The 27653-nt window shown below is 29.8% G+C and overlaps 1 protein-coding gene across 1 annotated transcript; it reads left to right on the top strand.

Moving 5' to 3' along the window:
- Nucleotides 1-22271: 22271 nt before the first annotated feature.
- On the top strand, nucleotides 22272-23590 carry LOC123225685 (F-box protein At5g07610-like). The gene has a single exon (XM_044649794.1). It carries the CDS (start codon nucleotides 22272-22274, stop codon nucleotides 23484-23486), a length of 1215 nt encoding a protein of 404 aa, XP_044505729.1. The 3' UTR covers nucleotides 23487-23590.
- Nucleotides 23591-27653: the final 4063 nt, after the last annotated feature.

The raw sequence follows: 27653 nt of genomic DNA, 5'->3' as shown, positions 1-27653 counted from the left end.
TGATACGACATGTCATAATAGTGTATGGGCATGTTATGAGTAAATCAAGTTCAAAAGCATGCAAAGACTTGATGGTGACGCAAATGGCTATAGGTGTGATAGACTTAGCTAACACAAGTGTGAGCACATATAAGAGTCTATGAAAGATTGTTTGTGGTAATTGAGTGGACTTTCCTATTTAAGCAAATACTTTGGAGTGAGTTATGTTGGGGTGCTAGAATAAGATCTTACATAGATTTAATTGAATTTTATGTCATGTCTGAGAAATTTTTAGAAATTGCACGAAAAGGACAAATTTTACACATGTCACACTTGTCTTAGATTTTGTGTCATGGTTGGGATAATTTTCAACATGTTACGGTTAAGACTATGTTTGAACACGTGACAGCGACACATCGAACAACTTGGAGATGACATGTGATATCTATCCAGATGAAAGTGTCACGGTTGGAAAGTTTTTCAAGTGTCTCAATTGAGACATTTAATGCAACTGGATACGTGGCAACATGAAATAAATTGGTAGCATTCTTGGACACGTGGGCTAAGACATTGGTTGGAGACGACACTTGGTAGCAATTTATGAAGAGAAATGTCATGGGTGGAACATTTTTCAAGTGTCGTAACTACGACATTTAATGCATGTGACTTTAAAAATAATTAATAGTCATGGTTGGGATATTAAATGCAATAGTTGAAAATATTTAACTTTATGGTTGGACAACTTTACTTAAGATGAATAGCATGATTAGACCTTTGCTCTTTTTAATTATTTTTATTTTTAGAAAATTGAATGGTTAATACACAGTTTGGGCATGGGAGAGGTACGACCAATATCTTTTTGCTTTAGATTTATCTATAAATTTTACACTTTGTCCATTTTGTAATATATTCAAGCATTCTTTAGACATATTAATAAATTAAACTTACATTTTTATTATCATCAAAACATTAAGATTTAACAATCTCCTTCTTTTTGATTAATGACAAAAATTTAGTTTAAAAAAATATAATAAAAATAAAAAATTTAAATATAAGACATACTTACTTCATCTTACTTTTAACCAAAAAAATATTTTTTTTACTAATTTCTCCCCCTTTTTGTTAACAATAAAAAACCAATGTCATAAGAATCATTAGTAAGCAGCAAGCAACAAACTTATATAATAATGAAACATCAAACTTATATAATAATCAAGTAGAATCATTAGCAGATAATACTAAACCTATATATTTCTTTCAAATTCAATAAGTCATTATCCCAATCTCTCCTTCTTGTTGTTATAAATTAAAAAAAAAAAATAGACGGAGTTTCCTCGGTTTTTCGAATATCCCAAAAAAACAAATAAAAGAAAAGCACTCTTAATATCAATCAACCAACTTCGAATATCATTATCACTAACAAAGTCAATCTATATAATCCATAATATCTTTACTAGGAATCATAACATAAAATTATTAACAACCAATCAATCTTATCCATAGTATGAATTAGACAATAGCATCATAAATCGGAACTTTCAATATCTATATAAGCAAACAGATAAATCCACATACATTATCAATATCAATATATAATGAATGAGTATCAGCATCAAAACATAGTAAAAATAAAATAAGAAATCATGATTATGAAACGCATGATCACGGATGACGATGCATCTAATCACGAACTTCTTATTGAAAACTCTCACTATCCTTTCTTATACGTTATCCGTGATCATGCATTTCATAATCATGATTTCTTATTTTATTTTTAGTCTCCTTGATCAATTTATTCGATCAATTCCATCTTTATCAAGGATTGAGCTGAAAAAAGGTCTAGATCTCTGAATTTTATAAGGTAATCTAGAGCTTTTGTTGTTAGGTTTAATCCAAGATTTCTTGCAATGAAAGATACGATCATACCAAACTGAATAGCATGATCATCAGTTTTAATAAGATACAATCAATGGATAAGCCAACGAACAGTATCAACTTGAATTCCACACTAAGCAGCAAACATCAATTATAAGTTATGAATTGAAACAAATCTATTTGAGTTTGTTCGGGCATTTAAAGTATAAGTAATTAACCTATGACATACCCAAAAGAGTAGATTATCCAACTTTCTGGATTTAGACAAATGTGAATCACAAACTTCTTGACCTCCTAACTCATTCTAAGCTACAGAGTAATTAAAGTTTTTTGGAGCACTCATTATTCTATCACAATCACATTCCAACTATTTAGTAAACATTTCTGGAGTAATAGTAAAATCATTTCCACGCAATTTGAATTTCATAGTGAAATCTACAATGTGATGTTCAACAACCATTCCTACTTTTAGGTAATTGTAAAATTTGTAAATCAGATTTTTATATTTATCAAGTCTCATAAAAAATAGATCTTTCCATTTAATCTAATTTACTATCTCCATAAACTGATCAATAATACCAATTTCCTCTAAAATACGCAAGAACACACTTTCTTATAAAACTTTTCTATTTCTAATTTCAGGCAAGCAAGCCCTCGGTTCATCACTTTCAGCAAGGATATTGTAATATGATTGAGACACCCCTAGATGGTTGTTCTAATATCTATGAAATTCATCTTCTTAACAAATAGTGGTACATGTGATCCATCAATTTAAAATCACTATATCGTCTTATATAAGTATCGATATAATTTAATACCAGTCTAATATAGTTTTTAAGAGAGGAAAACAAAAAGGGTGGTGATTGGTTATATTGATATATGTATGAAAGCTATGATTGATTAATAAAATTCTTCACTTCTGATCACAAGATCTGATATCTATGATAGACCTATTAATGGACATAAAAAACCACAATGAATTTGAGACAACAATAGGATTGGAGTTGTTGTTCAGTCTGATATTGTTTGATTATTGGTGCAAACGTCAATTCATGCATATGGACGATTCAATAAGATAGACACTTTATATATACCTCAACACCATAGAGATATTGTATAACAAAAATATCGAATTATATAAGATTCAATATTGTTGACAAGTTGAAAGTCAATCATTGACACTTTATTAGTTTGGTAGGCATGATTTCTTACTAGATGTTAATCGTAGTTTGTGTAAATATGATTGTCAAATTGTAGATTTAATACAAATTTGTACACTATCAGTGTAATAAAAAATCTATGAGTTATATATAATAAGAATTAATCAAACTTTGAAAGTATTAGATTCTTTAAAATGAATCAGATTGGTATCTAGATAATCCATTTTGAGTATTGTATCTTAAAGATCGAAATATAATAATAAAAGTGTTTGGATGTGAGAAAAATTATAGATATTTGACTTTTTGCATTGGAAATCAATAATGATTAAGAACCCAACAAAAATTATTGCAAGTGTTTGCAATTCTTTGTCACCGGCGGGTGCCATGTGTGCCTATAAAAGGCCTATGCATCGTGCACATTGTACTAGAGCATAACACATTGTATAACATTGAAAATAGAGTTTCATAGGATGTTTAAGTTATGATGAAAAATCATTTGTATATCTAATTATGTATTTAAAAATATTTACATATAGTATTGTTCTTAGCATTGGCTTATAACATAATCAATTTAAGGGGGAAATAAAATTTTGAATCCTTGACAAAATTTTAATTTTTCCCTTCATTTTATAAGAATATTTCATGGCCTTTTCCATATTTTTGAAGATATATATACTAAATATATCTTTATAAATTATTTTAAATGTTTTATCAGTCATCTAGAAGCTTAAATGTCTATAAAACATTGTAAATCAACATGATATAATATTAAAGTAGTACAATGATTACAATTTTTTAATATGATTTTATACACAAATAATGATGTGTTATCATGTGATTAAATAATTAAAAATTAAAGATAAAATAATATTAAAAAATTATACACGAAATATTATGGTATTGATAATACTATCCTCATCCTTAGTTTTGGATTAGAAAGGACACATGGCTGGACATAATTTTCAAATGAAGTGCATCTAGATGAAAGAATTAAACCGTTGCATTTTCTAAATGCATTATCTGGCTTTCTAGATGAATTGTACCTTCCACGAATCAAATACTGGAGTTTAAATAACATCCTGTTTGAAGTGAATCCTACCAAATTTGTGAAGAATTATATATATATATAGCTTTGAATATTTATTTGATTATTCAGATAATATATTATTATATAATTTAAATGATATTTTATTTTTAATTTAAAATTATTCGATTATATGATTACTATATTAGACAAATTATTTTTCAATTTTTGAAATATCGTTAAAGAAAATTTGAACACCAACTTGACCAGAGTGTTGTTATCGTAAAAAATTAGCAATTTGTGAAACTCTCACTTGAGTCTGCTTATATTAAGTAATTCATATGTAACACAGAATAAAAAACAACCACAAATTAGATATACCAAAAAATATCGTAATATGTTCTACCAAAAAATATATTAGATCTCATCCCTGACCAATATTGGCTTGAAACTTTTAAGCCTACTCTCTTCTAGTCAGTGATTTCCCCATCAATTCTTTGTAAGAAATTTCGTATCAATTTATTTCAAATAAACTGTAGTTTCATGCACTAGTTACATACCAATTACCTAAATTTGGTGAGACTAGCATAATTTTTTTATGAATGAATATGAACTATAGAATCAAAGATACACTCCCTCACTTCAAAATCATCTAACCGTAAATTATTATATGAGATTATATAAATAAGTTTTTGTAATTCATTTATATATATAATCAAGAGTAATTTCTTATCCAGTAAATTAAATGAAGATAATCGTAGCATATAAAATAATAAAGAGAAAGTTGATTAATTAGAAATTCCAAGGTCAAACATAGACATTTCTTCAACAACTAATTGTGGAAATATAATTATTTGAAACAATTAAATGTAGTGCAGGAGTAGAATGCTTATGCTTTAAGCTTAAATTTGTCAAAATCAATAAAAAGAAAAACAAATAAATGAAGAGTCATTGTCTCCTTACTCAAGCTTGGGGGCTGTCCTCACCATGTTGACTTGATGGACAGACCGGATGGATTCCCTTAATAAAAGAAGAGATATTTTCGTAATAAATAAAAAGCCAAATGATTGTGTTCCACCCAAGGTTTGATTAAATGACCCACCCTCTAAGTTTCAAAAAGCCAAAATTCCACCCTTCATCAACTTCTATTAAAAGAATTCCGTTTGATTTTCTTGAAATGACTATTTTGCCCTTTTTTCTTTTCTTTTAGGGTATTAGCCTTTTATAATCACCATTTGTGTCAGACAACCTTCAATAAATTGAAGAGGAAAAAATTAAATTAAACTACAACAATTGTAAATCTGTAATAAAAAAATTCAAAAAGTCACTTTACAGTAATCTATGGTAAATTGAAATTTATGTTTAAATGATGTATTTCTAGTTCATACCAATATCTGATTCGGTTGATAAGAGAACAGATAAACATGATAGAATAATCTACTCTAAATGCACTTAGGCAACCCTATTTCCAGGTTAAAAAGAGGGTTGCTTTTGTCAAAAAGCAAAACGAGTCATCTCCCAAGTTTTGTGTAGGTAGAGTAAACTAGTATATTAGTTATTTCCAACAGGGACTGCAAGTTTTCACATCCTTTAGATCTCCAATGTTGGCATTATATAGAATTGACCTATCACCTAGCTAATAACTGAAAAAGAAAAAGGAAAAATTACAAAAAATTACAATTAAAATAATCACTCGAGGGGATGATAACCAGAAATAAAAAATACCTGTTCAAGTTTGCATTGGAAATAAAATTACCTAGATCTCATCAAAGATTCAAGTTTCCAGAGCATGAATGATTGTACCAAAGACACTTACAACCGTGCAATGAAGTCACAACTAATGATGATCATGACTAGGCAATTGCTCATGATAAGAAAGGGATGCACGCTCATTCATACAAGGTGCATGGTTGTGTGTTAGAGTAAAAGTTGAATGAAAGTTCATATTGTTAGTGTAGATGTCCTATAGTCAATCGTCACTGATGTATAAACAAATATGATCATAATTTTGAATTAATAAAATGATATGTCTTTATTATTAATCCTATATGAAAAGTAGATAAATATCCTTAGAATGATAAAATTGTGATAAAAGATCAATATGTTAACTAATCGTGAGAATCTTATATTCATATGAAGTGATCGTTTTAAAAACATTTGTAATCTTAATATTATCTTAATTAAGGACACAAGTAATATGATAAGTATTATCATAGTGTTGAACAATCAACTAAAAGATAGTGGCACATCTCATGTGTCAAAATTGTTTGCAAACAATTTAGTGCAATACAAAGGTGCACATTGTGTAGACGTATCCATCGAATTGACCCAATAAGAGAATTTGATATGAATGGTTTTAAAAGCATTTAACATTGGTTAACCAAGCCAGCTTGGTATTGGTCAATCAATTTTGAATCGAATTTTAAAAAATTATCCTATTTTATTATTTATTTTCAATTTTTTTTGAAAATATGTTCAATATTTTATTTATTTTTATCTAATTTTTAAAAACTTCAGTTAGATTAACTAGTTTTAAAAAAAGTGGTAAACCAGTAACCAAACTGAAAAATCAGTTTTTTCTATATTCTTGAACCAATATTCGAATTGATTTTTCTAATAACCTATTTTTGGTTCAATTTTTGGTTTGAAAATAGATTCAATTTAGTTATTAGATATTTTTGAACACTTCTAGATGGTTGTTCTAATATTTATAAAATACATCTTCTTAACAAATAACGGTACATGTGATCCATTAATTTAATCACCATATCGTCTTATATAAGTATCGATATAATTTGATACCAACCTAACATAGTTTTTGAGAGAGGAAAACAAAAAAGGTGGTGATTGGTTATATTGATATATGTATGAAAGCTATGATTGATCAATAAAATTTTTCACTTCTGATCACAAGATCTAATATCTATGATAGACCTATTGATGGATGTCAAAGATCACAATGAATTTAAGGCAACAATAGGATTTGAATTGTTGTTCAATCCAATATTGTTTGATCGTTGGTGCAAATATTAATTCATGCATATTGACGGTTCATTAAGATAGACACTTAATATAAATCTTAATATCGTAGAGATATTGTATAAAAAAGAGATCGAATTATATAAGATTCAGTATTGTTGACAAGTTGAAAGTCAATCATTGACACTTTATTACTTTGGTGGTCATGATGTTTTTCTAAATATTAATCGTAGTTAGTTTGGTGGTCATGATTTTTCACTAAATATTAATCGTAGTTTGTGTAAATATGATTGTCAAATTGTAGGTTTAATACAAATTTGTGCACTATTAGCGCAATGAAAAATCTATGAGTTATATATAATAAAAATTGATCAAACTGTAAAAGTATTGGATGACTTAAAATAAATTGGATTGGTATCTAGATAATCCATGTTGAGTATTGTATCTTAAAGACCAAAATATAATAATAGAAGTGTTTGGATGTGAGAGAAATCATAGATATTTGACTTTCCGCATTGGAACTCAATAATGATTAAGAACCTAACAAAAATTATTGCAAGTGTTTGCAATTCTTTATCACCGACGGGTGGCACGTGTGCCTATAAAAGGCCTATGCGTTGTGCACATTGTACTAAAGCATAGCACCTGCCAAAGCCAAATATGTATCCAAGCACTGGTTGCCCTCATCTCCAATCCCAACTTGAATTTACAATGCCTAAGCCTTATCTCTAAACCCATCACTAGCCTTTTTATGCTTAGCCTCAGCGATGTATAAAGAATATTATTTCATCAATATTAGCTCTTCTCCTTCTTTTGCTCCTTTTAAATACCTTACTCTTGGTAGCAACCCATTAGAGACCAAGACCATCATCAGTCAATTTTATTTACAACCACACTACAAAGCAAAACATCACGCACGACCCCGTTCTAGTTGTGTGGAGTGTGTTGTCTTGGTTGCAATTTAACATTTGATCATTCAAAATCACTCCATTACTTAATCATTTGTGTAAATAATTTAAATAATTTTGAATATGACAATTATTAGATAGAGATTGTCTCATCAAGAACACAGACATGGAGCCTATCAAAAACCACTTTTGTTTTATATTATTTGAGTTTCATAGATATTGGTGTGTTTTGAACAGTTTCAGATCGGTTTTTCCTCTTTATTGTAACTGCTCACATGGAAGTCAATTTTGCAAATAATGGTTAATTTATATCCACCTCTCTATTTTCTTTGTAGTTACATCATTTGACGGGAATGATGTATATAAGAAGCCATACATATGTCCCCAAAACTAACTATTTTGAAAACTTTACATGCATCATCATAGAGAAAATTTATCAGTTCAAAAGAACTGTGCATTCAAGAAAGAATTCTTTGTTCAACATTTTAATCAAGTCAAAGGTTAGTTTTATATTTTAATTCAAATCTATTTATGTTCTATTCGGATATTATGTATAGTTAGGTCATTTAATATTCTTATATTTAGTATCAGAGTTATAATTAATTTATATCATGATTTAGTAAAGAGCTTTATTGTAATTCATCTCTAGGACAAATTTTTTTTTTTTTGAGAGAGAGAAAATTATTTTAATCTTTTTAATTTAAATTGATTCTTTAGATGAATAGGAAGTGAAAATTTAAATAGAATGACTTATATAACGTCAAAAATAGAGTTTATATATCTAATTATAGATTTAAAAATATTTATACATAATATTGTTTTTAATATTGGCTTATAACATAATCAATTTAGAGCGGGGGGGGGGGGGGGGGGGGGGGGGGGGGGGGGGGGGGGGGGGGAATTTTGAATCCTTGACAAGGGGGGGAATTTTGAATCCTTGACAAAATTCTAATTTTTCCCTTCATTTTATAAGTATATTTGATGGCCTTTTCCATATTTTTGAAGATATATATACTAAATATATCTTTATAAATTATTTTAAACGTTTTATATCAGTCATCTAGAAGCTTAACTGTCTATAAAACATTATAAATCAGCATGATATAATATTAAAGTAGTACTATATATACAATTTTTCAATATAATTTTATATACAAATAACGATATGTTATCACGTGATTAAATAATTAAAAATTAAAAATAAAATAATATTTAATTATATAATAATATATTATTATTTATATATAAAATTATATACAAAAATTATGTACATAGTATTATGATATTGATAATACTATCCTCATCTTTAGTTTTGGATTAAAAATGACACATGGCTGGACATAATTTTCAAATGAAGTGCATCTAGATGAAAGAATTAAACCGTTGCATTTTCTAAATGCATTATCTGGCTTTCTAGATGAATTGTACCTTCCGCCAATCAAATACTGGAGTTTAAATAATATCCTGTTTGAAGTCAATCCTTCCAAATTTGTGAAGAATAATGATATATATATTTATAAATATATAGCTTTGGATATTTCACTAAATGTTTAGATGATATATCATTATATGATTTAGATGTTATTTTATTTTTAATTTAAAATTATTTAATTATATAATTATTTTCTTATTTTTTAATTGAAAATAATAAGAAAATATGAAAAATGAAAATATATTTATGTGGTTGCTTTAAAACCTAAAAAAAAAAAAAATTGAAATGAAATTTACCATATTTGTAATAGAAAGTAATTCATGATTAAACTTTTATCTCATAATCAAAATGTGGTTATGCTATGCATTAAGTTTGAATCTTTTTAGGCTATTATCATGTTTATTAAATTATTAATGGTGCTCAAGTTAATTAGGTTTTTTGAAGTTGTTAGTACAAAATCTTAAAAGAGAAAAGTTAAGGAAGATGGGTGGTCTCACAATTACTATATTAGACAAGTTATTTTTCAATTTTTGAAATATCGTTAAAGAAGATTTGAATACCAAGTTGACCAAAGTGTTGTTATTGCAAAAAAAAAAAAAGGAATTTGTAAAACTCTCACTTGAGTCTGCTTATAATAAGTAGTTCATATGTAACACAGAATAAAAAACAACCACAAATTAGAGTAATCGTTAAAGATATGTGCACATATAGATACAAACACATATGATTGAACCCTAAACATATAGTTTTATTGTTGTTCAAATTGTTGAGAGTTTTAATAATATTATTGGATGATTTTAAATTAAAGTCAAAATATCACTTAATTATATGATAATCTATTATTTGTGTATTTAAATTATATATAAAAAATATATACATATGTATTACTGTTTGAACAATTTAATATGTTCTACCAAAATGTATATTAGATCCCATCCTTGACTAATATTGATTTGAAACTTTTAAATCTAGACTCGTGGTCATCGATTTCCCCATCAACTCTTTGTAAGAAATTTCATGTCAACTTATTTCAAATTAACGGTAGTTTCATCCACTGATTATATATCAATTATCTAAATTTGGTGAGACTAGCATAAATTTTTATGAATGAATATGAACTATAGAGTCAAAGATATATCTTCTCACTTTAAAATTATCTAATCATAAACTATTATATTAGATTATATAAATAAATTTTTGTAATTTATTTGTATATATAATCAGGAGTAATTTCTTATCCCGTAAGTCAAATGAAGAAAATCGTAGCATATAAAGTAAGAAAGAGAAAATTGATTAATTTGAAATTCGAAAGTCAAACATAGACATTTCTTCAACAACTAACTGTGGAAATATAATTATTTGAAATAATTAAATGTAGTGTAGGAGTAGAATGCTTATGCTTTAAGCTTAAATTTGTCAAAACCGAAAAATGGAAAAACAAATAAATGAAGAGCCATTGTCTCTTTACTCAAGCCTGGGGGCTGTCCTCGCCAGGTTGATTTGACTGGACACACCGGCTGGGTTCCCTTAATAAAAGAAGAGATATTTTCGTAATAAATAAAAGGCCAAAATGCCACCTATCATCAACTTCTATTAAAAGAATTCTGTTTGATTTTCTTGAAATGACTATTTTGCCCTTTTTTCTGTTTCTTTAAGGGTATTAACATTTTATAATCACCATTTGTGTTAAACAAGCTTCAATAAATTAAAGAGGAAAAAATTAAATTAAACTACAACAATAACAAATCTGTGATACGAAAATTCAGAAAATCGCTTTACAATAATCTATGGTAAATTGAAATTTATGTTTGAATAATGTATTTATAGTTTATAGCAATATTTGATTTGGTCAATAAGAAAACAGATAAACATAACAGAATAATCTACTCTAAGCACACTTAGACAACTCTGTTTCTGGGTTGAAAAGAGGGTTGCTTTTGTTAAAAAGCAAAATAGGTCATCTCCCAAGTTTTAGACAGATAGAGTTAACTAGTACATTTGTTATTTTGGCGGGGATTACAAAGTTTTCACATCCTTTAGATCTCCAATGTTGGCATTATATAGAATTGGCCTATCACTTAGCACATAACTCAAAAAGAAAAAAGAAATTACAAGAAATTACAATTAAAATAATCACTCAAGAGGATGATAACCAGAAATAAAAAGTACCTGGATTTCATCAAAGATTCAAGTTTTTCGCCACCCAATTCGTTGTCGCCGACAGTCCAACTCGAAGCCCGACAGCCAATTCAATTATCCACCTTCGCCACACAAGATTCTTTGGATGCTATTGATCACCTCTGATTTGCTTGCCCAGATGACGACTTGAACCAAAATATCACCAATTCGATCGTTAAAACTGGAGAATTTAAAAAATTGAATATGCAAAACCTTTGGGTCCCTCAGTCTATGTGGAAGATAATCCCTCTTGCAAAAGGTTTCTACAATATTCATTTTAATGATGAAGATGCCATGAATAGGATATGGAGTGAAGGCACCTACACCTAAGGTTGGATATGAGCTGAGTCAAACACGAACAAGGCCAACTCATTTTAGTGAGTCGAGACTCGATCTTGGACTTAAGGTCGTTGAACACATGTTCGTATTTGGCTTGCTTTATAATTTTAGTATTTGTGATTAGCATGTTCAAGTTCGTGTGTTCTGGCTCAAGTTTGCTTTAATAGTGATACGTTAAGAAGTATGTTAAGAAGGTCAACCAGGATGCACATCCAGAATGTGCGATACCAGGACTACGTGGCATGACTATAAGGTGGCGTAGCTGAGTTTTACGTAATTGTTAGTTAATTATTTTATGAACAGTTAAATAAGTGAGCAAATATCTCACGATTAGGTAGTAGTTACTGTTGAATAGGTTTTGAGTATTCCTCAAGTTTAGGATAGGAAGTTGCTGAACTTAGGGGATCACTAGACGTTGGTGGCCTTAAGTTTAGGTAAATTTGTTTATTTGTTCTGGTATTTAAACTTAGGATTGTCTAACACCAGGGTGTGCAGAAAATTAATAAACTTACAGGCTATTTCTTTGCCTTAAAAAGAAAGTCTTATCAACTTAGTATCAGAGCTAGGTTCCGATGACAACCAATAAGGAACGAATTGAAAATCTGGAGTCCAACGTGGGTAGTTTACAAGATGGGTTCACTCGTTTAGAGTTGGGGTTCGGGGAGAAGCTTCAACGGTTGGAGGTTGCGATTAGCAAACTTACGGAAGCCGCAGAATCACAACCAGCAATCAAGTTCACTCAAGCTTTCGATCGAAGTGGGTATTCCTCTAGTAATAGTGGTCGTGGGCAAGCCGAAGGAGAGCGTCCCATGTTCTCTTCTAAGCTCACTAGACTAGAGTTTCCCAAGTTTGCGGGAGACGACCCCACTGAATAGCTCTATAAGGCAGAAAAATTTTTCAAGTTTCAAAGCACTACAAAGTCACAGAAAGTGCCGTTGGCCTCGTTTCATCTTGAGAAAGAAGCAGACCAATGGTGGCAGTGGATGTACAGAACCTATCAAGAGGAGGGAAAAGAAGTCACATGGAGTATTTTTGTAGAGGAATTGTGGTCACGATTTGGACCAACCGATTGTGAGGATTTTGACGAATCTCTATCAAGGATTCGTCAGACAGGCTCTTTACGAGATTACTAGCGTGAATTTGAGAAATTGGGTAATAGAGTTCAGGGGTGGACTCAAAAGGCTTTACTGGGAACATTTATGGGTGGACTGAAGTTTGAAATAGCTGAAGGAATTCGCATGTTCAAACCGAAGACCCTCAAAGAAGCAATTGGCTTAGCCAGGATGAATGATGAATAACTCAGCAAGCAAAAGAAGGTGACTCGATTCTCTACCACTGTTGGAGGGAGTATGACTTCTAACAATCCTAAGCCAGCCTCACCAATGAAGCGAATATCATGGGAAGAAATGCAGAAACGAAGAGCACAAGGACTTTGCTTTAATTGTGATGATAAATTCGTGCTAGGACACAAGTGTAAGGGTCTGCAACTCTTGTTACTGGAAGGAAACCCAGATGATGAGGAGGAACAAGATGACCCAGAAATCTCACTTCATGCCCTTACCGGATGGTCGGCTGAGTTGGTTGTGCTTATTGACAGTGGCTTGACATATAACTTTATCAATGAAAAAATTGCAAAATTATTACAACTACCAGCAGTGCCAACTCAGCCTTTTAATATAAATATAGCCAATGGTGCACCCCTTAAGTGCCAAGGAAGGTTCGAAAATGTCAGAGTATGGCTTCAAGGAATTCCCTTCACCTTAACCTTATACTCCGTACCACTAATCGGATTAGACATGGTGTTAGGAATTCATTGGCTAGACCAATTGGGTACGGTTATGTGTGACTGGAGACGAATGACAATGGATTTCATATGGGAAAGCCAACCTCATCAATTGGAAGGAATGGATAGCAAGCCTATCCGACCCACTGAACTCAGTACTCTAGCAAAAGAAGTAAAGCAAGGGAACTCTTTATTTGCGATTTGTTTACAGTGTGATGTAGGAGCGGAAATTCCTACAGAGATGCAACCCTTCTTGCAAGAATTTGAGGATGTATGCCAGGAACTTAAACAGCTACCTCATTCACGTGAAATTGATCATTATATCAATCTTAAGGAGGGGATAGAGCCAGTCAATATAAGACCCTATAGATATGCCCACTTTCAGAAGGCAGAGATAGAGAAACAAGTACAGGATATGCTCAATATGGGATTAATTCGGACTAGCACTAGCCCCTTTTTTTCACCCATTTTGCTAGTAAAGAAAAAGGATGGAACATGGCGCTTCTGCACTGACTACAGGGCCCTTAACGCAGTCACTATCAAAGACAGATTTCCAATTCTAACGATGGAAGATATGTTGGATGAACTACATGAAGCTGCTTATTTTACTAAATTGGATTTGGTGTCCGGCTATCACCAGGTGCGAGTTCATCCTGTGGACACTCATAAGACAGCATTCCGCACACACAATGGCCATTATGAATATTTGGCCATGCCCTTCGGACTGTGTAATGCTCCTTCAACTTTTCAATCTCTTATGAATTCAATTTTTCGACCCTTTTTGCGGAAATTTGTGTTAGTTTTCTTCGACGACATTTTAATTTATAGTGCGGATTGGGCGACACACCTTGAGCATGTTCGAAAGAACCTTGAAATCTTGAGACGCTATAAATTTTTTATTAAACTCCGCAAATGTGCCTTCGGTCAGCAAGAGATAGAATATTTGGGTCACATTGTCTCGGTGCAAGGGGTAAAGGTGGATTCAGAAAAGATACAAGCTATGGTTAATTGGCCTGAACCCACTAATGTGACTGAATTGCGTGGTTTTTTAGGCCTTACTGGTTACTATAGGAAGTTCGTGCGAAACTATGGAATCATAGCTCGTCCCTTGACCAATCTACTAAAAAAGGGTAAATTTTCATAGACCAAAGAGGCCAAAGACACATTTGAAGTGTTGAAACAAGCGATGGTGTCAACCCCAACCTTGGCTATGCCGAATTTTGATATTCCCTTTGTTATAGAAACAGACGCATCAGAGGGAGGCATTGGAGCGGTCCTTAGTCAGCAAGGGAAACCCATAGCTTACATGAGTCGAGCATTAGGAGTTGCAAAGCAAGCCTGGTCCATTTACGTGAAAGAAATGCTAGTCATTGTGCAAGCAATCAAAACCTAGAGGCCATATCTTCTTGGACGTAAATTTTACATCCAAACTGATCAAATGAGCCTTAAGTATTTGTTAGAGCAGCGGATCACCACTCTTGAGTAGCAAATATGGGTGTCTAAGCTCCTTGGGTATGACTACGAGATCTCATATAAGCCTGGGAAGGAGAATTCAGCCGCAGATGCTTTATCAAGAAGGTTAGAAAGTCCTAGCCTTAATACTTTGTATGCTTCACATGCTTCTTTGTGGGATGAGATTAAAGATGAAGCAAAACAACATCCTTATATGGTGCGGATAGGCCAGCAAGCTATAAAGAAACTTGGAACTCCTTATGCATGGCGAAATGGGTTGATTTACTACAAAAATAAAGTGGTCATTCCGTCAGACTCTCCAATTGTGCCAAAGCTTCTTCATGAATTTCATGGCACCCCTTACGGAGGTCATTTTGGACTATTAAGGACGTTCAAGCGCTTGGCACAACAATTCTATTGGCCGAGCATGCATCGGTCGATCCAACAATATGTCGCTGCTTATGTAGTTTGCCAGAAAAACAAGACGGAAACACTATCACCAGCCGGGCTCATGCAACCATTACCCATACCTTGTCAAGTATGGGATGATATAACCATGGATTTCGTGGAAGGACTTCTTATCTCTCAAGGGAAAAGCACGATAATGGTCATTGTGGATCGATTGAGTAAGTTTACTCACTTCGTACCTCTATCATATTCGTATACTGCGAAAGTGGTTGCAGACAAGTTTGTAGAGGGAGTGGTGAAGCTTCATGGGATGCCAAAATCAATTATAAGTGATAGGGACCCTATCTTTATTAGTTTTTTTTGGCAAGAATTCTTCAAACTATCAGGAACCAAACTTCACATGAGTACATCCTACCATCCTCAAACGGACGGACAAAGCGAAGTGGTAAATCGGTGTTTGGAGCAGTACTTACGTTGTTATGTGTCACAACAGCAAAAAAAATGGAGTGCTTATCTTCCTTGGGCTGAATTTTGGTATAATATCACTTTCCACAGCTCAATTGGAATGACCCCCTTTCAAGCTCTCTATGGGAGAGCACCACCAACCATTCCATACTACTCAAGTGGCACATCACCTGTCAATGAAGTGGACGAGGCCTTAAGAGCTCGAGACAACATCCTTAAGCAGCTTAAATCTCAATTACAGGTGGCGGTTAATAGAATGAAGCAATTGGCAGATTTGAAGAGGAGAGAAGTTGAATTTCAGCAGGGGGATTTGGTATTGCTTAAATTACAACCTTATAGGCAACACAACGTCTATAAACAGGCTCATCAAAAGCTAGCCAACAGGTACTTCGGGCCTTATCAGGTGGAGACAAAGATCGGAAAAGTTGCTTATAAACTTAAGTTGCTAGAGGGAGCCCGTATACATCCTGTATTCCATGTCTCTATGCTCAAGAAGTATGTAGGAAATGACCACCCTGTTGCTTCTGAATTACCACCAATGAAGGATGATGGCAAGGTCATAGTAGTTCCTGAGGCTATTTTGGACACACGCTGAGTTCGAAGAGGGTCCGGATGGATGGAAGAAAGCTTGGTACAATGGAAGAATCTTCCAAAAGAGGATGCAACATGGGAGAATACAAGGCAGCTGAAAGATCGATTCGTCAATCTGGACCTTAAGGACAAGGTACCACTTCAAGGGGAGGGCAATGATACGTTAAGAAGTATGTTAAGAACGTCAACCAGGATGCACATCCAGAATGCGTGATACCAGGACTACGTGGCATGACTATAGGGTGGCGTAGCTGAGTTTTACGTAATTGTTAGTTAATTATTTTATGAACAGTTAAATAAGTGAGCAAATATCTCACAATTAGGTAGTAGTTGTTGTTGAATAGGTTTTGAGTATTCCTCAAGTTTAGGATAGGAAGTTGCTGAACTTAAGGGATCACTAGACGTTGGTGGCCTTAAGTTTAGGTAAATTTGTTTATTTGTTCTGGTATTTAAACTTAGGATTGTCTAACACCAGGGTGTGCAGAAAATTAATAAACTTACAGGCTATTTCTTTGCCTTAAAAAGAAAGTCTTATCAAATAGGCCTTAGGCTCGCATCTCAGGCTCGACAAACTCGGTTGTATGATATTATTTCAAAGTTTATTTATTAACAAAACCGAATCATGTTTGGCTTGCAAGCCGAGCAAAATACCTATTTGGGTTCAGGCAAGGGTTCATTTTCATTCATACTTCTAAGCTCATATTAGGGTTAGGGCTCGGGCTCGAGCTCAAGCTCATTATCTCATATTCATATTCGAGTTTATTCAAACAAAACTCGTTGTGAGTCTGAATAAACTTGTTTCGAATTCGATCCTACCTGTGCCCCTCCTATTGGAGACTCCATCAATAGCAACCAAAGTTCAATCCTTATGACCCTAAGATATAAACTCATAAGTTGTCCAAGATAAAAAAGATTAGAGTTAAATTTCTTTCAGCAATAAAGAAGAAAGAGCTTGGTGATTTGGTTTCCTGACTAATAGTAGAGATTAGAAAATCTATTAAAATAAAATGATAATCCTTTGAAAAAGTGAAATAAAAATAATAGAAAATAGAAAAAATATATATATATAAAAAAAAAAAAGTCTTTTTAACTCTTTTACTTAATATAATTCACAAACAAAATCTGATGACGGTGGGATCTAAGTTTTTTGAAACTTAGAAAGTAGGACTTTTGGCCTAAAGAAAATAACTTGATTAATACGTAGTTTGCTTTCTTTCCCATTCTTAAGTTAAAATAAAAAAATTGTTTTAAATCCAATGGGAATTATTTTATGGAATGCCATAGTTGAAACGACTTATTAATTATTCGCGGCGAGCATCGTAATGCATATATTTATATATAATTGTTACATCAAATTGACCATTCAACTATATAACTTGCATTAGTATATAAAAATTAATCCTCGGCTTCTTTCATTAAATATTTAGATATGGTTATTATATTTTAGTATAATATACACAAATTCTAATATAATTTTAACCAATTAATTTTTATTCATAAAAATCAAATAATATGATAGTGAAAAATGAGAAAAATTGAAATAAATGAAAATTGAGTTTAAAAAAAAAAACTCTAACTTAACAAAATTAATTGAACATTAAAACTTTTAAATATAAAATTAAGATTCAAACCTCTATCACACTTGTAAAAATTTGAAAAATTACTTATATCTACTGCACCCAATTTACCATATTCGGTGTACATGTATATATTAGGTATTATAAATGAGTAGATAAAATTTTTTCGTTTTTGTATTTTTAATATTACAAAAACATAAACTTTTCACATAGTTTTTGTGAAAGGGTTATTAATTTTTATCAAAAATTTAACAAAAAAATTAAAAACAATAATATTATGTGCATAATATTTATATATAACTTTATACATAAATAATAATATATTACTATATGATTGAGTGTTATTATATTTTTAATTTTTAAATGTTTAATTATATAATGATATGTCATTATTTACATATAAAATTTTATATAAAAATTATGTATATAATATTATTCTATTAAAAATGATAATAAGAAGACATTTAATGGTGTAAAAGTAAAACTGTTAACTTTGAATGATTGAACTATCCATATATAAGTGATTTTATTGTTAAAAAAAAAAATAGAAATAAAACAATATATACATCGGAAAATTTTAAAATAATTAAAATTTATATAATTATTTAAATTAAAATAAAGTGATATATATTTAAAAATTGAAACTAAAATATAGAGTACTGCTTAAATTTTTTTTTCTATTTTTCTTTATTTTGACTTATATGTTGCCATTTGTTTTTATTTTGACACGTATCACTTTCTTTTTAATCAATTTTTTTTTTTCAAATTATTGTAGTTTTAAAACACTTATATTGGAAAATATATTAAACATAAAATATATGGAAATTTATATATATTTAGAGAAGTGATTTTGAGCCTCTATCAACTTATTCTAAATACATAAATAAGTACATATTTATATGTTATAATGTAATTAAGTTATTTTAAATTAAAAATAAAGTAATAACCAATCACATAATTACTCATATAAATATATATCTATTTATATATTTAAATTAGGTATGCAAAATATTGCTCGTTATAGTAGTATCCCCACTTTAATATTTTTTGTTCAACTTTAACCTTAATAAAAATTACTTTTAAAAAAGGTAATAATTTCTAAATACAATTATACTCTATTTTGTATTTTCAACTTATAATTCTTGTATAAACCCTGATTTTATAAAATCTTTAAAATCATTAAAATATTTATTTATTTGATGAAAATCTATTATTAAAGCTATGGAAATAAAAATCCTAAATGAAATGAACCTGAATTTAAAAATATAAACTATAATTAAAAGCACAGTGAGATAATAACAATACTGAGTTTATTTTAAAAATAATAAAATTATATGTACACCTAATTTTATATAGAGATTTAAATTAATAAATTAAATAATTTAAATTAAAGATAAAATAAAATATAATTAAAAATTTCTTTTAAATATGCAAACCCCAGCAGAAAAAACCCTAGTTTTTTATATGGGTTAAATCTTAAGTAAGCTGACTAGTTTTAATATTATAGATCCTGATTTTAGTGAATTGGGATGTCCGATGAATTCAGTAAATGATTTATAGATTTGTTCATTTTGTTAAAATTTAAAAGTAAAAGACACTATCTTCATTTACCTATTATTTAAATTCAATAAAATAATAAAAACCAATTAATTGGCCTGCAGGTTCAGCTATAGAAAGCTGTATCCTTCAACCTTCTACGTAAATCCTTGGCCTGCAGGTTCTATTTGACCTGGTTATAAATTATAATTATTTTTCCAATATTGAAAAACCTGAGCCCCACCCCTCTGAAAGAGAAAGAGAGAGAGATTGATAGAAACGATGAGTCGGGCAAAGATTAGCGTTTACCACATCAAGCTGACTCATTCTATGAAATTCCGGTCAAAATAAAACATCCCAAATATACCTAAATCATATTTAATTAAATAAAATTATATATTATTTTAAATGTATAAATAAATAAATATTATTATATAATTAAATAATAATAAATTATAAATAAAATAATACTTAATTATATGATAATATAAATAAATAAATATTTATTTATATATTCAAAATAAATATATATAATATTATCTTTCACAATTTGATAGCTATATTCAATAATGGTGCTTAAAAAATTTCGATAATCAAACTGAATCAGTATCCAAACTGAAAAATAAGGTACTTATAAAATCAGTTCAATTACCTAGTCAAAATATTATGAAAATCGAAAATTCAGTTTAGTTTTTAGTTTGATTAAATTGAGAAATTGGTTATCTAATAACCGGTTCGGTTTTTAAATTTAAAAAATAATAAAAAATTTAAACTTGTCTTTTACTATTAACATGAAAGTCAAATATTTATTTTAAAAAAACATGTGTTTTATCTTTTGCTTTCCTTGGACTTTTTTTTTCTTTTCCTCGGATGTCTTTAAATAGTTAGCGTGTAACTGAAATTTTGAAATATTAATATTAAGATTTGGTTCAAAATCAGGTAACCAAAATTTCAGATTGATTGTCCAACAATTTTGATTCGGTTATAAATTGGTTAATATGTAAAATGATTAAGTTTTGATTAGTAATTTTTATAAAATCAAAATTTTGATTCGATCTATAAAACCGGTTAACAGGTTCAGTTAACCGGCTTTGTTGACCCCTAATATTCATGTATTTTTATAGATTCATTTCTCACTTGGGTTTACCACAATATTATGTATATATAATTTTAAATACTTAATTAGATATATAAATAATATATTATTATATGATTATATGTTAAACAACTAATTAGATACTTAAAATTAATGATATATTTAATTAGAAAAAGATAAAATAAATAAATCTAAAATTTCGTTTAAAGAGTTCAAGTAATATTTATCCTGTTAATATAATATAATATAATATAATATATTTTTTTAAATAGTAATTATTCTAAATTATTGGGTGCCTTGATACTTTTTTTTAAGCCTTGATTCTGAGTCGGACAATACACATTAATTATAAATTCAGTTATTTCCATGAATTATTCAAATCAGACAGCAGCACGCACACGGATTTAGATTTTTAACTCTGGTAAATTTTATGTAGTTAACTTGTTCACATCAAAATCCAATATAATATTTCTGAAAGCCACAAAAAATTCACCTACCTTCTGTCATCTCGTTTTAGTGGAGGTTGACCAGGATTGATGGCAAAAGAATGGCCAAACGTCTTAGTCCCACCTAAAGTATAGTCCTATCTCAGTTTCTATTATCTAAATTTGAAAATTTTAAATATCTATTTATAAATAGTTAAAATTAATAATTTTACAAAGAAAACTATCATTTTATTTATAATATTAAAAATAAACTATTTAATTTTTTTTCTCTTTTAAATCTTAAAAATTAAAAGTTTTTCCCTAACTCAAGTTTTAAAGAATGACGATTCCCCTTTAGGGTTTAATTTTTATATCTCTGACTTCAAATCCGATGCTATCATCCATGATGAATATCTATCGATGCCTCCTCTTTCTCTGGTGGTTAAGCTTTTTTGATTTGAAAGCTTGAACGATACCGATTAATGTAAAAAATAAATCTTAGCTTTATTAGAAAAACAAAGAAAATATCCGATGAAAATGAGACATCAGAGAGACGAAGATGGTGGGTCTAGAACTATCGGTCGAAGGGGAAGATGGTGAAAAAACGATCACTAGAGGAAAAGAAATGAGATGCTACAGGAGAAGTGTTAGAGATAATGTCAGAGATTGAAAATTAAATCCTAAGGAGAAAATATCATTTTTTAAAATTTGGCATATGAGAAAAATAGTTTATTTTTAGGTTTAAAAGAAAAAAAATTAAAATTTTAAGAGATTAGAGTTTTGTTAATTTTAACCGCTCATAGATAGATAACTAAAATTTTTAAAGTGAAAAGGTAGCAACTAAGATAGGGGGATTTGGCCTCAAAAAATTGCACTAAAAACAACTTGCCGAGGCTTTGAATTGACTTGGTCAACTACTGGGGTTTCAAAAAAGTTATCAACTGGCTTTGCTTCCACCAAGCTTCTCATTCAGCTATATAAGCATCTTTCCATGTCTTTGTAACCAAACCAAGCAGAAATATCAATCCATTCAAGCTCTATTGAACTCAGAGAAAACTATAGCAATGGCGGCCTTATCTTCGTATTCCCATTACCAGTCTTCACTGTCTGCAGAAATCATTGCAAACAATGAAGATCTCTTAACTGAAATACTCGTTTGCCTCCCTGTCAAATCTTTGCTCAGTTTCAAATCCGTTTCCAAAAACTGGCTGTCCATCATCACCAGTCCCAACTTCTCCCTCCGTCTCAGCCGTCTCCCCAAACCCATCAGTGGCCTCCTTATGCCCCGCAACAACAGTCAAGGATATAACTTCATCAATCTTGGCTCCAATCCTTCTCCTGCCCCCTTTAAATCTCTCACTTTCGAAGATATCCCATCTCGGATTCACATCAAACAATCCTGCAATGGCCTGTTATTGTGCAGTTCTTTGCAAGAAAATGCTCGTCGCCCCAACTATTTTGTGTACAACCCAGCCACAAACAAATGCACTATGCTTCCTCCTATTGCTAATGACAACGGGGCACTGTATCGTGATGTTGTCTTAGCATTTGATCCTTCAAAATCACCTTACTACAAAGTGGTTTGCGTGAAAGATTGTTTTAATTCTGAAAGTTCAATTCAGATAGAGGTTTTCTCATCCCAAACCAGGACCTGGAGAGTATGCAATTCCTCTTTCAATTATCCAAATGGGCCATTTTTCATGGAGGGTGTTTTCTGGAACAATGCCATCTACTGGTGCAAATCTTGGAGCCCATCTATATATTTTGACTTGGATAAAGAGGAAGTCCGAGAAATACCAATGCCTCCAAATGTTAGTGAATTGGGTGAGAAGTGGAGTTGGTACTTAGGAGCATCTCGAGGCCGTTTGCATCTTATTGAAATTTACAGCCCTTTCAACACTATATTCAACATCTACGAAATGGAGAAAAAAGAAGATTTCTGCAGGTGGGTTGTGAAGTATCAGGTTGATCTTAGTCAAATTGTAACATCTTATCCTGAGATGATCAAGAACTTGCAGACGGACTTGGATTACTATCTATTCTCGACATTATGTGTTGTAAGGGAAGAAAACGATGACGATTCATATTTGGTGGTGCATTTACCTGGAAAGATAATACGTTACAATTTCAAGGACAAGAGTTTCAAGAAGATCCATGATTTTGCTTCAAGTGATTCTGAACATCAAGGTGGAAGTAAAAATGGAAATGAACAAGTGACGGATTTTGATTTTGTGGGTACTTCTGCGTTTCAGTACCAAGAAAGTCTTGCCTCCGTTTGAAGAGTAATTTTCAATATAGGTTTTTTTATTCTTTTCTTCTTTTGATCTCAACAAGTGTATGTTATTATAAGATGTATAATATGAATTGGTAAAACTATAATGAATAATTAATGACTGAGTATTAATTTTTGTTTTTATGTCGTGATAGAGTGACATATTTGTACACAAATTTAAATTCATTATTAATTAATGAAGATAGTCTTACTCAATACGAACTATTCATTCAATTTTAATTTTTATAAATCATTTCTCTTTGTTGAACATTTCCTAGTTGGTTTGATTGCTTCTAGTTATGCAAGTTCGTTTATTATTCATACAAATTCAATTACAGATGAAAGTAAATTACCAAGAATCGGAAATCAAAGAAAATTACTAGAAATTTCTTTTCTATATTCAATATTTCAAATCTGAATTTACAAGACATTTATAGATCAAATAAACCAGTCTGAGGTTTGCTGTCGAGATTTATCACAATCACTGAACAAGTCATATAAAAGAAACGAAACAATAGGCAGCTGTCTTGGTCGTTAATCGATGCAAGTTGACTGCCAAATCCTTGCTACATACAGTTGAGAGAGAAAAGGGGCAGCATAACCATAGCAATTTTTTTGAAGAGTCTAAAATGTAAGAGGACTCTAATTTTCGTTACTTATTTCCTTAATGAAACAGTGCAATTTGAAATAAAACGCACCGTTTTCATTAATTACCTCTGACATTAAAGAACATATTATTTAGTAATTGCTTCTTTTCGTGGCTTGCAGGTTATAATTGACCAAGTTGTTCTATATTTTAATAAGGAAAGAGGGTTTACTTTCAAAATTGTTTAATTGCCTTGTGTTGCATTTCCGCTAACTAAACTGAAGAAAAATCGACGAGGTTTCCCACTAAGAATTTTCCTCCTGGGACCTTTTGCTATTAGACTGGATTCTGTTAGGAGAGAGACAACTTATTGTACTGCTGTTGGGTTCAGTTAGGTTACATATGGCTATCCTAGGATAATAATACAGTAGATTAGAATAATTAGTCCATGTTTTGAACTAATTAGATGTACGTAATCGATGACATCTCGCAACTAACTATCTAATCAAGAAGAGATGCATGAATTTTGACTGAGAATTACCTGTTTTTAAATATTTTTATAAAATATTGTTTTGTCATTAAAAAAAATATATATTGATGAATGTAGGTAAAAGGTCATCTTAATAAAGGTCCAAAGCACATTTATTAGTTCAAGATGTTATCTATTATTTGACATGATTTTGTCAACTAATAAAATATTAAATTTTTTATTATTAAAATAATATATAAAATAATTTAATTACTGTCTTTATTTTTATATCAAAATATTATTAACATATTTTAATTTTATTATAATTTCATTATTATTAAATTGTTAAAATGAAAATATTCTCATTTTTAATTAAATTTATAGTTATTTTACCCTTAGACAATCATTAAAACAATAATACCCTTATTCTAAATTAAAATTACGTTTTCCACCAATGGCCACCACCCACTAACATCAAACACTATAATCTTTCGTTGAAAAAAGCTAAGATCCTTCGTGAAAGACATCAAAATCTAGAGTAATTCATCGATTTTCTTAAGGGTAATATTCATTATGTCAATTCCATAATAGTAAAATCCATTTTGTTGATTTTGTCAGATGGTTCAACCAATATAAGAAGCAATCAATTTCATTGGATCTAGAAATGGTTTGAGCGAGATGAGAACAACACGTAATTTCAATTTTTTTTAAGAAATTATTTAGAAAGTTCACAGGTATGATTTAAGCTTGAGCCCATGACTTATTCTTAAAAGTTTTAATATTTGTATAATTAATTTTTTTTATAAGTAATTAATTAAAGAGTTTCATAAACATGATAGAAATTCGAATCCATAATTTATCCTTAAAGATTTTAATATTCTATCAATTTTGTTAATCCCTTTTTTAAAGGTTAACCAATATTAGTTGAGACGAAAAAAAAAAAAGAAGTGTTGGACTCATTTTCAACCCTAAAACTTTTGATTTACTACAATTTGTCAATTCTCATCAAGCCCTTGCCTTTAATATGCTATAGTTTCACATCTTTGATTTAGTTTAATATATTGAAGATATTTAAGTTGAATAATATCCAAAATTTTTTTAATATTATTAATCAAATATAATAAATATTTATATGTGACAATTTAACCAAATACACACTAATTATATTTAATAATACTTTAGGTACTTTTTTGTAATCTTTCTTTTTTTGTACTAAAAAATTACCTTATATAAATATAAATGATAACCTGTTAATAAAGATTAACATTAAACACAAATTTTAAACGGTTAAATTATTACAAAATAAACGGTTTACTGTGTAATTATGTACAGATACTCCAAAATATTCCAACTGCAAAAACAAAGTTTGTTTAAAAAATTGCTCAATTTCCAATTCATGAAATATTAAAACTTTTTTTTTTTAAAATGGATAAGAGAGATCCCACGTATACATACAAAGATTTTCAACATATATTCGTAAGAGAATCAGAATTGAAAGACCATCATCACCAGAATAACAGCTCGTTTCCCAAGAAGTCAGAACCAAACATTTTTATCATATTTTATGTTAGACAGTGTTTACCTTCAAATATATATTAGGTCACTCAAGGCAATATCCTGTCACTTGACCTTTTTTTTGTTTTTTCTTCGCTGAAAATGAAATAATTGGTTGGGGCCTCTTAATTCTTATGGTTGACGATTGACGCGGATAGACTGGTAAAGCACAACAGAAGGTCAGAAACAATTGGGTTGGGAATTGGAAAATATGAAAGCTTGGCTGCTCACAGCTCTGGGTTGGTATATTGTCAATTTTAAAAAATATAAACAAAACTTATACTAAAATATTATTTAAGAGTTGATCAGGATAAAAAAAATTGTATTTTATAATACTATGCAGAATGTTAAACGATGTTTGGTAGTGTATCATATGTATTATAATGTTTGGCCTCCATTTTATAACTATTTTCTTTAGTTACCATTTTGTAATTTTATGAAAATTATTAAAGAAGACATGAAATTTACTTATTTGTTATTTTATTGGATAATATTGAATATGAAGTCCCCACTTTAATATGGGGCATTTTATATACAAAACATAGATGCCAATATAAAGTTATCATATTTTATATATTTATATATAATTGTGCCTTAGGATGAATATTAAAAAAATATAAAAATATTTTGATATTTGACAATATATGAGAGGTCTAAATAATATTTTTAAAAAATATATAGAGTATTTTAATATCAGACATTATACAAGGATGTTAAATAAAATATATCAAAATTTAGGAGAGTATTTTAATACGAATTTTATAGAGTGTTAATATAAATTTTTCTACTAAACATTTTATTTTTACTAATCTTAGTCATTATAAAATTGATTATTGAAATGATCAATAAAATTGGTTGATCATAAAAATGATCAGCGTTATCATCGATTACTATTTATTATGAAAGAGAATGACTTCAAAGTGACCAAAACATAATAAAAAATAAAATAGATCATAAAAGGTAATGTGTTATGTGTGTTATAATGTTTTTATATTATATTATCATCGATTCCATTTCTCCAATTACTAACAATTCATTTTGTTGTGTTTTAACAATCTATCCATGTTGAGATTAATAAACGGGATATTAGGTTTAAATTTTAATTAATTATTTTTTAATTGTTTTTTAGTTAACAGGGTGAAACCTTATTTTTTCATTTCCCTATTATTTATTATTCATTGTTTTTGTCAATATATTGTATATTTATATTTAATGTTTTTAGCAACCATTACAAAAGATTTTTGTATGAATTCATCTTACCTTTTCACATGCAGTAGAAATTTAATCACTAAGTTCTTAAGCACATTTAGAAGCCTTTGGCTAGAAACAATTATCACTATGTTATTACTGTATAAATGAGCTTATAATAACAATATAATCAAGTAACATGCATTATAAAACTTAAAAACAAAAAAAAAATTTGCAAAAATGTGAAAAAGATCAGCGTTATCAAATTAATTAACAAATAAGTAACTTTCATGTCATCTTCAATAATTTTCATAAATTACAAAATTGTAATTAAAGAAAATTGTTACCAAGAAAAAAAAAATCATATTATAAACACA

Source organism: Mangifera indica, chromosome 9, assembly GCF_011075055.1.
Source record: "Mangifera indica cultivar Alphonso chromosome 9, CATAS_Mindica_2.1, whole genome shotgun sequence".
In the NCBI taxonomy this organism is placed as follows: Eukaryota; Viridiplantae; Streptophyta; class Magnoliopsida; order Sapindales; family Anacardiaceae; genus Mangifera; species Mangifera indica.
Note: the sequence above shows the minus strand (reverse complement) of the source record. Positions and strands in the feature narration are given on the sequence as shown.

Excerpts from the sequence above, each read along its gene's own strand:
- LOC123225685 (XM_044649794.1), top strand. The coding sequence starts at position 22,272 with ATGGCGGCCTTATCTTCGTATTCCCATTACCAGTCTTCACTGTCTGCA.